We start from the raw sequence: 13,867 nt of genomic DNA, 5'->3' as shown, positions 1-13,867 counted from the left end.
CTTTTTGTTCCAGGCTTTTATTGAATTCAAATTGCACCATGTAGCAAAGGTGGGATTCAAATCCATTTCCCCAGAATATACGTCTGGGATTCTGGATCAGTGGCATTACCAGTACAACACTGCCTCCCAATAGCAAGATTCATGACAAGAAGTCAAGTCTGCCAGGGAAGAAGTGAGGAGGAGAGGATGGAGACATCTATCTCAAACATCTGATTAGAGACCATTTCTACTCGTGTTGAATTCTCTACTATTTTCCTTTTCTGTTTCTTTCTCTTAAAAATATCTTAAATATAAGACCTCAATGAATATTTCTCCTCTGTTTACCCTGGAGAAAGACAAGACGACTTGGGAACTTGGGGAAGTTAATGGCAATAGCTTGGGAACAATCCATATCACAGTAGAGGTGCTGTTGGAAATATTGGAATGTATGAAGGTAGATAAATCTCCTGGTCCTGACCAGATATATCCAAGAACCCAGAGGCCAAAGAAGAAATTATGGGGGCCCTGGCTGATATATTTGCATCACTGTTAGCCACAGGTGAGGTCCCAGAAGCCTGGAAGGTAGTGAATGTTGTGTCCTTATTTGAGAAGAGCTGCAAAGAAAAGCCTGGGAACTGTAGAATGTAAGCTTAACATCTGCAGTAGGCAAGTTACTTGAGAAGATTCTGAGGGATAAGATATACATGCATTTAGAAAGACAGGGTTTGATTAAGAGTAGTCAGCACAGCTTTGTGGGAGATCATGCCTCACAAATTTGTTAGAATTCTTTGATGAAGTGGACATAGTCTATATGGATTTCAGTAAGGCCTTTGATAGGATTCCACATGGTAAGCTGCTCTGGAAGGTTAGATCGCATGGAATCCAAGTACAGTTGGCAAATTAGATACACAATTGGCTTGATGGTAGGAAGCAGATAGTAATAGTGGAAGGACGCTTGTTGCACTGGAGGCCTGTGACTAGTGTGTGCTTCAGGGGTCAGTGCTGGGCCCATTGCTGTTTGTTATCTATATCAATGGTTTGGATGGGAATGTACATGACATGATTAGTAAGTTTGCGATGACACTAAAATAGCTGGTATCATGCACAGTGAGGAAGCTAGTCAGAAATTGCAGCAGGATCTTGATCAACTGGGGAAGTGGGCTGAGAAATGGCAAATGGAGTTTAACATAGATAAAAGTGAGGTGTTACATTTTGGAAAATCAAATCAAGGTTGGAGTTTCATTGTGAATAGTAGGGCCTTAACGAGTGTAGAGGAACAGGGGGACCCTGGAACTCAGATGCACGGTTCTCTGAAAGTGGAGTCCCATGTAGACAGGGCAGTGAAAAAGGCTTTCGGCACACTGGCCTTCATCAGTCAGGGTATTGATTAAAGAAGTTGAGAAGTTTTGTTGCAGTTGTACAGGACATTGGTGAGACTGCACTTGGAGTATTGTGTTCACTTTTGGTCACTTTGCTGTAGGATGCATGTTATTAAACTAGAAAGGATGCAGAAGAAATTTACAAGAATGTTGCCAGGACTCAAGGGGCTGAGGTACAGGGAGAGGTTGGACAAGCCGAAACTTTCTTCATTACAGGGTAGAAGTCTGAGATGGGATGTTATAGAAATGTATAAGACCACAAGAGGGATGGATAGGCGAATGCACTCAGTCTTTCTCCCAGGGTTGGGGGAATCGAGGACAAGGGGACATCAGTTTAAGGTAAGAGGGGCAACTTTTTTACACAGCATGGCACGCGTATGGAATGAGCTGCCGGGGGGTGTGGTTGAGGCAGGTACATTAACAGCATTTAAAAGGCATTTGAATGAATATATGGACATGAAAGGTTTAGAAGGATATGGCCCAAGTGCAAAGAAATGGGATTGGCATGAATGGACATTTTGGTCAGCATGGACCAGTTTGGGCAGAAGGGCCTGTCTCCGTGCCATAGGACTCTATGACTGATATCTGGGGAAAAGGTGTAAATTATAGTAGAACAAATAATTAAAGGGGTATGATAGAAATGGCAGGACAGCTGATGTATTGCTGCTGCAGCATGTAGGAGCTACTGAACACAAGGTAATGCAGGGTGAATAGATCTATGGTAAATGTTTGCAGCTCAAGTACCTTCAGGTCAGAGTTGTGGAGCTGGAGTCTGAACTGCTGACATTGTGCCATATCAAGGAAGGGGAAGCTACTCGACTAAAATGGAAATTGCTGCAGAACCCAATAGGCCTGGTGGCATCTAGGGAGAGAGAAGAGTGTGAATGAGAGAAAAGCTGGATAGGTGATAATGGGGGCTATGAATGGGTGAAAACGGATTTGCTTGGGTGAAAGCAATCCATGTCATGACAGGACCTGGGGTGTGGGGGCAGGTATAGGACATGGAAGGTGGGTGTTCAGGCTCTGAAGTTATTGGACTTGATACAGCCTGTAGGCTATAAGGACCTCAAGGTGAAAATGAGATGCTTTCTTCCAGCCTGCACTGGTGCACTATCATTCCTAGAACCATTCCTGTAAATTGCTTCTGCACTCTCTCTCCAGTGCATTCACACTCTTCCTATAATATGGCGCCCACAACCGTACACAGTAGAGGGTCTCACAAGTGTCTTGTACAAGGTCAACCTCAACTGTTTGTGCCAATGTACTCCATGCCCCTATTAATAAAGCGGAGGAAACACTGCTTTATTAACCATGCTCTCCACTCGTCCTACCACCTTCAGTGATATGGACACATGTATACCCAGCTCCGTCTGCTCCCGTATCCCTTTTAAAATGGTTCTTCCTCCCAAAATGCATCATTTCATACTTCTTTGTATTGACATTCACCTGCTACCTATTTTGCCCTGTAACCAACCTGTCTTTGTCCTTTTGGAGTTCTGTACTGTCCTCCACTATTTACAGTTCTTCCAAGATTTGGGTCATTTGCAATTGTCCCCTGCACACCAATATCAGATCATTAACATATAATCAGAAAAAACAAAGGTCCCTGGGGAACTCCACCACAAGTCTTCTTCCGGATGTAATAATATCCATTGACCAATACTCTGTTAATAATCACTCAGCCAATTTTGTAGCCAAGCTGCTACTGTGTCAAACAACTTCCCAAAGTCCCTACCCATCACATCAACAGCATTACTGTCAATAAGCCAGGAACCTTGTCAAACAAAAACCTTGTTTTGATTTATTTCAAAGTGAATGGAGAACAAGGGAAAGAGCTTGGCAAAACTATCCAAGACACTGATCAAACCACACCTAGAAATGTGAGAACAGCTCTGGGCTGTTTATTTAAGATGTTGTAGGTACATTGCCAGGCTCTGACACAATAGATACAGAAAGGTTGTTTCACCTTGTGGGAAAGTCTAGGACCAACAGGCATAATCTCAAATAAAGGGTAGCCCCATTTAGACAGAGATGAGGAGGAATTACTTCACCCAGAGGGGAGTGAATCTGTGGAAATCTTACTGGAGAACAGAGTCAAGGCTGAGTTATTATTTTCAAGGGTGAGATAGATACATTTTTAAGGGAGGTAATCAAGGGCTATAGGGATAAGGCAGGAAAGTCAGGTTCAGGATGATCAGATTAGCCATGATCTCATTGAATGATAGAACATGGCACATCAGTTTTTAACTGCAGCTTCAATTATTTCATACCTCCTCTCATCTTGCCCTTTTGCTGTTTTGCTCACAGTGCTTTCATTCCCCCGACGCTTGGCAGTGCTGATTACTGATGTAGTCAATTTGCTTGCACTCTGCACTGCTCCTTTATTGTCCTTTATGCTGCTGGGTGCAGACCACAAAGCAGGATGCGTTTTTTGAGCAGACCTTGTGAAAGGTCGCCAGATTGTCACTGGCTGATTTCCAGTTAGATTTGTTGCATTCTGTAGCGGTAACCCAGTTTCAGGCTTGGTTTTGGCACTTGCCACCGGTCGTGCTGAGTTACTCAATTGCTTGTAGTCATCATTCTTCTCCGTATCTGCGTCTATCGACTGCTTTTGTACCATCACTGTATTCGCAGGTTTAGCTATACCCTGTGCTGTCCTGGCTTTACCCGCAGGTTTAGCTGCATTGGGGGCCGTTCTCAGCGCACCCGCAGGTTTAGCTGCATTGGGGGCCGTTCTCGCCGCACCCGCAGGTTTAGCTGCATTGGGGGCCGTTCTCGCCGCACCCGCAGGTTTAGCTGCATTGGGGGCCGTTCTCAGCGCACCCGCAGGTTTAGCTGCATTGGGGGCCGTTCTCGCCGCACCCGCAGGTTTAGCTGCATTGGGGGCCGTTCTCAGCGCACCCGCAGGTTTAGCTGCATTGGGGGCCGTTCTCGCCGCACCCGCAGGTTTAGCTGCATTGGGGGACGTTCTCGCCGCCCCCGCAGGTTTAGCTGCATTGGGGGCCGTTCTCAGCGCACCCGCAGGTTTAGCTGCATTGGGGGCCGTTCTCGCCGCACCCGCAGGTTTAGCTGCATTGGGGGCCGTTCTCGCCGCACCCGCAGGTTTAGCTGCATTGGGGGCCGTTCTCAGCGCACCCGCAGGTTTAGCTGCATTGGGGGCCGTTCTCGCCGCACCCGCAGGTTTAGCTGCATTGGGGGCCGTTCTCGCCGCACCCGCAGGTTTAGCTGCATCGGGGGCCGTTCTCAGCGCACCCGCAGGTTTAGCTGCATCGGAGGCCGCTCTCACCGCAACTGCAGGTTTAGCTGCATTGGGGTCCATTCTCACCCCACCCGCAGGTTTAGCTGCATTGGGGACAGCCATAGCTGTTCTGACTACACCAATAGCCCATATTGGATTATATGGAGCAATGTCCTTTGATGTGCCAACTTGTGTTTTAATTGCCTGGTCTAGAAAAGGTTTAGTAAAAGCTGCATCTGTACAGTGTGCAGCATTTGGAGCTGTATCCACCATGTGCTCACTCCCCTTCTCTTGGAAATCCACAGTAGGGGCATTTTTAGCACAAAATGCACGATTTAAACCTCCTTCGCAAAGTTCGGAAAGAACAGTCTGATCAGCAGTAGTTACATTTTCGGCAGTATTTGACTCCACTGGGAATAAAGTGGAGCCTTTTTTATCACTGGTGATCCTTCCTTGGGAAAATGCAGGAAGGGTTTTGGAGAAGGTTTTCTTGGCTTCAGAGGTTTTCGTGTTGGGTTGTGTTTTGGACCTTGCAGCCACTGAGTTGACATGGTTAGATGATGTTAAGTGACTTGTACCTTTGTATTGGAGTGGTTTGGCAATACTACCAGCTTTCAGATTTCCTGCCTGAAACAAAATAAGATAAAGCTCATGCAGTATTGATTTGGTCAATAAATTCAAATCAATTTCAATGCCTAAATGTTTGTACTTCAATTAGAACTAGGGTTGGAATACCTCACGTATAAATTCTGTACGTTATTCTTATTGACAGGAAATGAGGGGGAAGAAAATGCTTGGATCTTTTGGCTTCCTTAATTATTCCTGCTTTGATCCAAATCTAAGTTTCATTTGCAATGTACTTCTGATGCCCATCTTTCCCACAGCTGTATTATGTTCAAGGATCATGTCTTGAAGTGGGAATGCGACCCACTTTGCTTTCTGGCACGTGTCAGACAGGCCACAGCTGACACAAACAGATTTTAACTTGAATGAGACAGAAAAGTGAAACATGTAGCTGTGGTTAAAATCTATTCAAAGTGTACAGCCCTTTTTCATCATTTCTAAAATACCCAAATATTTTGCTGAATACTAGTATTCACCTACTACTCTCCAATGGTGATACGACCATAGACATGAGGTAGCTGTTACACATAAACCAAAAGCATCTGCTTTTTTTTCCCTCCTCAATTCCAGTCTCTGCTGTCACACCGACATCCTTCCATAGATTGAGAATTCTCACTGCCCTACTGAATATGGCATTCGCCACCACCCTGTACCTTATTCTTATTAATAGGAAGTGAGCGGGGTGGGGGGGGAATGCTTGGATCTTTCAGCTATTTTGGTTATTTGACATGGCCACAACCCTGTTTCCTGGTTTCTTTTACAGCACCCTCGAAATATATCTGATTGCCAATTTTTGCTGACAGTCTACAGGACATTCCCCACAGTAAACTCAGCTCTCCTCTGCTCCCACCTTAACTGAACTACATTGTTTCTTGTTCCAGCAATATGGTCAATTTAAAACTACAAATGTCAAATGGTGCCCTTTGATAGCACCTTCCAAATCTGTGACCTCTATTATCCAGAAGGACAAGGGCTGCAGGTTTCTGCCCAATCCATGTGCCCTGATTTGGGGCCACATGGCTATTCCTTCAGCGACGCTTTTCAAAATCCTGAAGCACTCTCCACAAAAGCTCTGTGGATGTAGATACACCCCCAAGGATTACAGCAGTTCAAGAAGGCAGCTCACCATCAAATACTCCTTCAGCTGGTGATGTCCACATTGTATGACTAATTCAGTATAAAGAAATCACCCCACAAACATCACCAGCATCTCCTCCACCCATAACACTCCTTTACTCTGATCTTTTGCTTATTCCCTTTACCACCACTCTGAACAGTTACACTGTCCAAAATTCTTCACTGAAACCCATCTGTCATTCTAAAACAGAAATGGTCAAATACTATGTTTCTACCACATCTCCCAACTCCCCCACCACCCAAGTTTAATATCAGTTATCTTTACATCTGTCCAATAACTTGCACTTATACAGTGCCTTTAATGTAACTACATCCTGAGATGCCTCACTAGAGTGTGTAATGTGGCACAGCCACAAAATTAAATGCAGACCATCAGTCGAGAGCGAGAGAGAGCAACAGAGACACTGAGAAGAGACTTAACACCTTCACAATCACTAAAAGCCCGAAACATTTTGCAGCCAATGAAACCTTTTTGAAATGTAGGCACTGCTGCAAATCTAGGAAAGAACTTACACACAGCTGACCTCACAAACAGGACTGCAAAAAATGACCTAATGGCTCTTTTTGTGATCTTGACTGAAGATATAAAAGTAGTCAGAACGTCAGACCTAACTCCCTGTTCTTCAAGATAGGGCCACGGGATTTTTTTTTCAAATATTTGCATGGAAAGGGCTGACAGGGTCTTGGTTTAACCATTAGTCTGGAAGACAGTACGTCTGGCAGTGTTAGAGGTAATGGGAACTGCAGATGCAGAAGAATCCGAGAGAACAAAGTGTGGGGCTAGATGAACACAGCAGGCCAAGCAGCATCTCAGGAGCACAAAAGCTGACGTTTCGGGCCTAGACCCTTCATCAGAAAAGGGGGATGGGGAGAGGGTTCTGAAATAAATAGGGAGAGAGGGGGAGGCGGATCGAATGTGGATAGAGGAGAAGATGGGTGGAGAGGACTCAAAATCCACAAACCTGCCTATCCTGGTCGACCCATTGTCTCTGCCTGCTCCTGCTCCTGCTCCATTTTCTCCCCCTTGGTCCAGGAACTCCTTACCTACGGCTGTGACACCACCCATGCCCTCCACCTCCTCCAGAACTTCCAATTCCCCAGTCCCCAACACCTCATTTTCACCATGGATGTCTAGTCCCTATACACCTGCATTTCCCATACAGGCCTTCCGCATCTTCCTGTCCCGCAGACCCGACCAGTACTACTCCACCGGCACTCTCATCCGCCTAGCCGAACTCATCCGCACCCTCAACAACGTCTCTTTTGATTCCTCCCACTTCCTACAGACAAAGGGGGTGGCCATGAGTATCCACATGGGCCCCAGCTATGCAATCCCCTTCCGTACCTACACTGGCCCTAAACCCCACCTCTTCCTCCATTACATCAATGACTGTATCAGCGCTGTCTCGTGCTCCCAAGAGGAGGTCGAACAGTTCATCCACTTCAACACCTTCCAACCCAACCTTAAGTCCACCTGGACTATCTCCAACACATCCCTTGCCTTCCTGGACACCTCTGTCTCTATCTCAGGCAACCACCTAGCAATTGATATCCATTTGAAGCACACCTCCTCCCACCCACCTTCCTGCAAAAATTCCATCCCCTATTCCCAAATCCTTCGCCTCCCCAACATCTGCTCCCAGGACGAGGCATTCCACTCCCATACATCCCAGATGTCCTTGTTCTTCAAGGACCACAACTTTCTCCCCACAGTGGTCTCGACCACCGTCAACCATGTCTTCCACATTTCCTGTAACTCATCCCTCACACCCCGTTCCCACAATAACCGCCCAAAGAGAATCCCCCTCGTCCTCACATACCACCCAACCACCCTCCGGATACAACACATCATCCTCCGACAATTCCGCCAGACAATCCGACCCCACCACCAAAGACATTTTTCCATTCCCAACCTTGTCTGCCTTCCGGAGACACCACTCTCTCCGTGACTCCCTTGTCCACTCCACACTCCCCTCCAATCCCACCACACCCGGCACCTTCCCCTGCAACCACAGGAAGTGCTACACCTGCCCACACACCACCTCCCTCACCCACAGCCCAGGCCCCAAGATGACTTCCCACATCAAGCAGATGTTCACCTGCACATCCCGCAATGTGGCATACTGTATCCACTGTACCTGGTATGGCTTCCTCTACAGTGGGGAAACCAAGTCGAGGCTTGGGGACCGCTTTGCAGAACATCTCCGCTCGGTTCGCAATAAACAACTGCACCTCCCAGTTGCACACCTTTTCAACTCCCTCTCCCATTCCTTAGACGACATGTCCATCATAGGCGTCCTACAGTGCCACAATGATGCCACCCGAAGGTTGCAGGAACAGCAACTCATATTCCGCTCGGGAACCCTACAGCCCAATGGTATCAATGTGGATTTCACAAGCTTCAAAATCTCCCCTCCCCCCATTGCATCCCAAAACCAGCCCAGCTCATCCCTGCCTCGCTAACCTGTTCTTCCTCTCACATATCCCCTCCTCCCACCTCAAGCTGCACCTCCATTCCCTACCTCCTAACCTCGTACCGCCCCCTTGACCAGTCCGTCCTCCCCGGACTGACATATCTGCTCCCTGCCTCCCCATCCATACTCTCCTCTACAGGCTCCATCCCCGCCTCTTTAACTTGTCTGTCTCCTCTCCACCTATCTTCTCCTCTATCCACCTTTGATCCACCTCCCCCCCTCCCTATTTATTTCAGAACCCTCTCCCCATCCCCCTCTCTGATGAAGGGTCTAGGCCCGAAATGTCAGCTTTTGTGCTCCTGAGATGCTGCTTGGCCTGCTGTGTTCATCCAGCTCCACACTTTGTTATTACGGCTGGGAGTGTGGCAGGATGCCTTTGTACTGCACTGGAAGCATGTGCCTTAAGTTTTATGCTCAAGGATCATGTCTTGAAGTGGGAATGCGACCCACTTTGCTTTCTGGCGCATGTGTCAGACAGGCCACAGCTGACACAGACAGATTTTAACTTGAATGAGGCAGAAAAGTTTAACCAAAGGAATTCCAGCACAATCACCTAACCTAAACACATGAGAAGCTGTCATCACCCCTAAGCTAGCACGTCGGGGCCATTACTTCAATGCAATAACTGCGGATGGCAAAGGCCTAGCTCACAAGTGAATGGACGCCTTAGAGATTTTCAGTCAAAATCAACATGAGCTGGATTCACATTCAGACTGCTGGGGTTTATTAGAATGACCAAAGGCTCCGAGCAATGCATTAAATGGAAATGTGGGAAGATCATACAGGAATGCTCAATGTTCGCACAAATAACACATGGAGTTTTAAAAGCTGACCTGGCCTGTTGCCATGCAAGTTGCTTGTTCACTCTGGGAGTGGCCAGGCAGGGACAAAGCATTAGGGTGTCAAATTCACCCACAACACAGAAGTTAAGAGCCGAGTGTATTTTTTAATATTGTGCTGGGGAAACTGGGTCAATTGATGAACATTCCCCATTGAGCAGCAGTGTTTAAATTGTGATAAGCAAATCTTAATTAGATAGCATAGCACAGAAATAGCCGAGGTGGAAACTGTCAATACTAACTGCTAGTTAGGACAGTATGTGGTTAGAAGACTGAAAGAATAAAAAATGGCACGTTTATTTGTATATAATGTTTGAGACTTCAAGTATAATTCTCTATTAAATTGTCGCATACAGCAGTACCTGTGTACAGAGATAATGGGAACTGCAGATGCTGGAGATTCCAAGATAATAAAATGTGAGGCTGGATGAACACAGCAGGCCAAGCAGCATCTCAGGAGCACAAAAGCTGACGTTTCGGGCCTAGACCCTTCATCAGAGAGGGGGATGGGGGGAGGGAACTGGAATAAATAGGGAGAGAGGGGGAGGCGGACCGAAGATGGAGAGTAAAGAAGATAGGTGGAGAGGGTGTAGGTGGGGAGGTAGGGAGGGGATAGGTCAGTCCAGGGAAGACGGACAGGTCAAGGAGGTGGGATGAGGTTAGTAGGTAGCTGGGGGTGCGGCTTGGGGTGGGAGGAAGGGATGGGTGAGAGGAAGAACCGGTTAGGGAGGCAGAGACAGGTTGGACTGGTTTTGGGATGCAGTGGGTGGGGGGGGAAGAGCTGGGCTGGTTGTGTGGTGCAGTGGGGGGAGGGGATGAACTGGGCTGGTTTAGGGATGCAGTGGGGGAAGGGGAGATTTTGAAACTGGTGAAGTCCACATTGATACCATATGGCTGCAGGGTTCCCAGGCGGAATATGAGTTGCTGTTCCTGCAACCTTCGGGTGGCATCATTGTGGCAGTGCAGGAGGCCCATGATGGACATGTCATCAAGAGAATGGGAGGGGGAGTGGAAATGGTTTGCGACTGGGAGGTGCAGTTGTTTGTTGCGAACTGAGCGGAGGTGTTCTGCAAAGCGGTCCCCAAGCCTCCGCTTGGTTTCCCCAATGTAGAGAAAGCCGCACCGGGTACAGTGGATGCAGTATACCACATTGGCAGATGTGCAGGTGAAGCTCTGCTTAATGTGGAAAGTCATCTTGGGGCCTGGGATGGGGGTGAGGGAGGAGGTGTGGGGACAAGTGTAGCATTTCCTGCGGTTGCAGGGGAAGGTGCCGGGTGTGGTGGGGTTGGAGGGCAGTGTGGAGCGAACAAGGGAGTCACGGAGAGAGTGGTCTCTCCGGAAAGCAGACAGGGGTGGGGATGGAAAAATGTCTTGGGTGGTGGGGTCGGATTGTAAATGGCGGAAGTGTCGGAGGATAATGCGTTGTATCCGGAGGTTGGTAGGGTGGTGTGTGAGAACGAGGGGGATCCTCTTGGGGCGGTTGTGGCGGGGGCGGGGTGTGAGGGATGTGTCGCGGGAAACGCGGTCAAGGGCGTTCTCAATCACCGTGGGGGGGAAGTTGCGGTCCTTAAAGAACTTGGACATCTGGGATGTGCGGGAGTGGAATGTCTTATCGTGGGAGCAGATGCGGCGGAGGCGGAGGAATTGGGAATAGGGGATGGAATTTTTGCAGGAGGGTGGGTGGGAGGAGGTGTATTCTAGGTAGCTGTGGGAGTCGGTGGGCTTGAAATGGACATCAGTTACAAGCTGGTTGCCTGAGATGGAGACTGAGAGGTCCAGGAAGGTGAGGGATGTGCTGGAGATGGCCCAGGTGAACTGAAGGTCATCCACTTCACCAACACCTTCCACCCCAACCTTCAGTTCACCTGGGCCATCTCCAGCACATCCCTCACCTTCCTGGACCTCTCAGTCTCCATCTCAGGCAACCAGCTTGTAACTGATGTCCATTTCAAGCCCACCGACTCCCACAGCTACCTAGAATACACCTCCTCCCACCCACCCTCCTGCAAAAATTCCATCCCCTATTCCCAATTCCTCCGCCTCCGCCGCATCTGCTCCCACGATAAGACATTCCACTCCCGCACATCCCAGATGTCCAAGTTCTTTAAGGACCGCAACTTCCCCCCCACGGTGATTGAGAACGCCCTTGACCGCGTCTCCCGCATTTCCCGCGACACATCCCTCACACCCCGCCCCCGCCACAACCGCCCCAAGAGGATCCCCCTCGTTCTCACACACCACCCTACCAACCTCCGGATACAACGCATTATCCTCCGACACTTCCGCCATTTACAATCCGACCCCACCACCCAAGACATTTTTCCATCCCCACCCCTGTCTGCTTTCCGGAGAGACCATTCTCTCCGTGACTCCCTTGTTCGCTCCACACTGCCCTCCAACCCCACCACACCCGGCACCTTCCCCTGCAACCGCAGGAAATGCTACACTTGTCCCCACACCTCCTCCCTCACCCCCATCCCAGGCCCCAAGATGACATTCCACATTAAGCAGAGGTTCACCTGCACATCTGCCAATGTGGTATACTGCATCCACTGTACCCGGTGCGGCTTTCTCTACATTGGGGAAACCAAGCGGAGGCTTGGGGACCGCTTTGCAGAACACCTCCGCTCAGTTCGCAACAAACAACTGCACCTCCCAGTCGCAAACCATTTCCACTCCCCCTCCCATTCTCTTGATGACATGTCCATCATGGGCCTCCTGCACTGCCACAATGATGCCACCCGAAGGTTGCAGGAACAGCAACTCATATTCCGCCTGGGAACCCTGCAGCCATATGGTATCAATGTGGACTTCACCAGTTTCAAAATCTCCCCTTCCCCCACTGCATCCCTAAACCAGCCCAGTTCATCCCCTCCCCCCACTGCACCACACAACCAGCCCAGCTCTTCCCCCCCACCCACTGCATCCCAAAACCAGTCCAACCTGTCTCTGCCTCCCTAACCGGTTCTTCCTCTCACCCATCCCTTCCTCCCACCCCAAGCCGCACCCCCAGCTACCTACTAACCTCATCCCACCTCCTTGACCTGTCCGTCTTCCCTGGACTGACCTATCCCCTCCCTACCTCCCCACCTACACCCTCTCCACCTATCTTCTTTACTCTCCATCTTCGGTCCGCCTCCCCCTCTCTCCCTATTTATTCCAGTTCCCTCCCCCCATCCCCCTCTCTGATGAAGGGTCTAGGCCCGAAACGTCAGCTTTTGTGCTCCTGAGATGCTGCTTGGCCTGCTGTGTTCATCCAGCCTCACATTTTAGTACCTGTGTACAGTTTCTTTAGAAAGGGTTCCTCTGTTTTTGTAACAAAAGTTGCAACAGATAACATACTGTGCATATCTGTAATTTTCACATTCTGCAGGGGGTCGCCAACCTGCGAAAGTTTAACTTACGAATCCTTCTACTTACAAACGTGATCTCACGTAGGGTGCAATTTTAAAGGTCCGACATACGAATGTTTCCTGTATTTAGAGATGGCTACTTTATATTGTTTTGCATTGTATTCTGACTTGCTTACAGATCAACTTTCGAATGGAACCTCGTTGCAACCCAGGACTTCCTATATTTCTGAACTTATCTTGTTTGGCGTTGGTGCTTTTGATTTACTTTTGATAGAATGTACTCCTTATTTTTTAAATCCTCATTTCAATTTTTTAAACTTCCTCTGATGGGATGGTGTAGGGGATGGGCTTAGATTAGTTCACAGGTCGGCGCAACATTGAGGGCCGAAGGGCCTGTTCTGCGCTGTATTGTTCTGTGTTCTAAAACGTTCATCAAACTTGCCAGAGAGAAACAAGCAAAACATGTAAGTAAGACATGCTGGTGTGATTTGTCTTGCATACTTCACAATGAAGTTCCTGAATGGCCTGTAGGATTCATTTCCAAGAACACTGTAGGATTAGTTTTGATGTTTCAATAAAGGGCAGAATGATTTGGTTACGAGCAGGTGTTCTTGAAAATGACCAGAGTAGTGTTCAAGTGAGACTTTGTTCCTCATTTTGAAGCACTCAGAATTGGACGCTAACTCAAAAGTCAACTTTTTATCCTCATTACTTTAGGGAAGGAATATATTTAGAAAATGTTCTGACTTACCAAGCCAACTTTAAATGGAGCAATTACTGGCTGTACTTTGCGATTAGTTCTGTCCCCTAAATAGTATCTGGAAAGAGAATAGGTTTCTCAACA

At 48.2% G+C, this 13,867-nt stretch overlaps 1 protein-coding gene across 1 annotated transcript in view; it reads right to left on the bottom strand.

Annotated features, from left to right (window-relative positions):
* ckap2l (cytoskeleton associated protein 2-like) overlaps positions 1 to 13,867 on the bottom strand; it is a 76,460-nt gene that overhangs the window by 19,631 nt on the left and 42,962 nt on the right. Inside the window, exons 2-3 of the mRNA XM_059641174.1 lie at positions 13,775 to 13,841; positions 3,629 to 5,223 (exon numbers count right to left, since the gene is read on the bottom strand). Of these exons, the coding sequence (XP_059497157.1) occupies positions 3,629 to 5,223; positions 13,775 to 13,841 (1,662 nt within the window). The remainder of the gene's footprint in view (positions 1 to 3,628; positions 5,224 to 13,774; positions 13,842 to 13,867) is intronic.

Source organism: Stegostoma tigrinum, chromosome 40 (genome assembly GCF_030684315.1).
Source record: "Stegostoma tigrinum isolate sSteTig4 chromosome 40, sSteTig4.hap1, whole genome shotgun sequence".
NCBI classification, from domain to species: Eukaryota; Metazoa; Chordata; class Chondrichthyes; order Orectolobiformes; family Stegostomatidae; genus Stegostoma; species Stegostoma tigrinum.
Note: the sequence above shows the minus strand (reverse complement) of the source record. Positions and strands in the feature narration are given on the sequence as shown.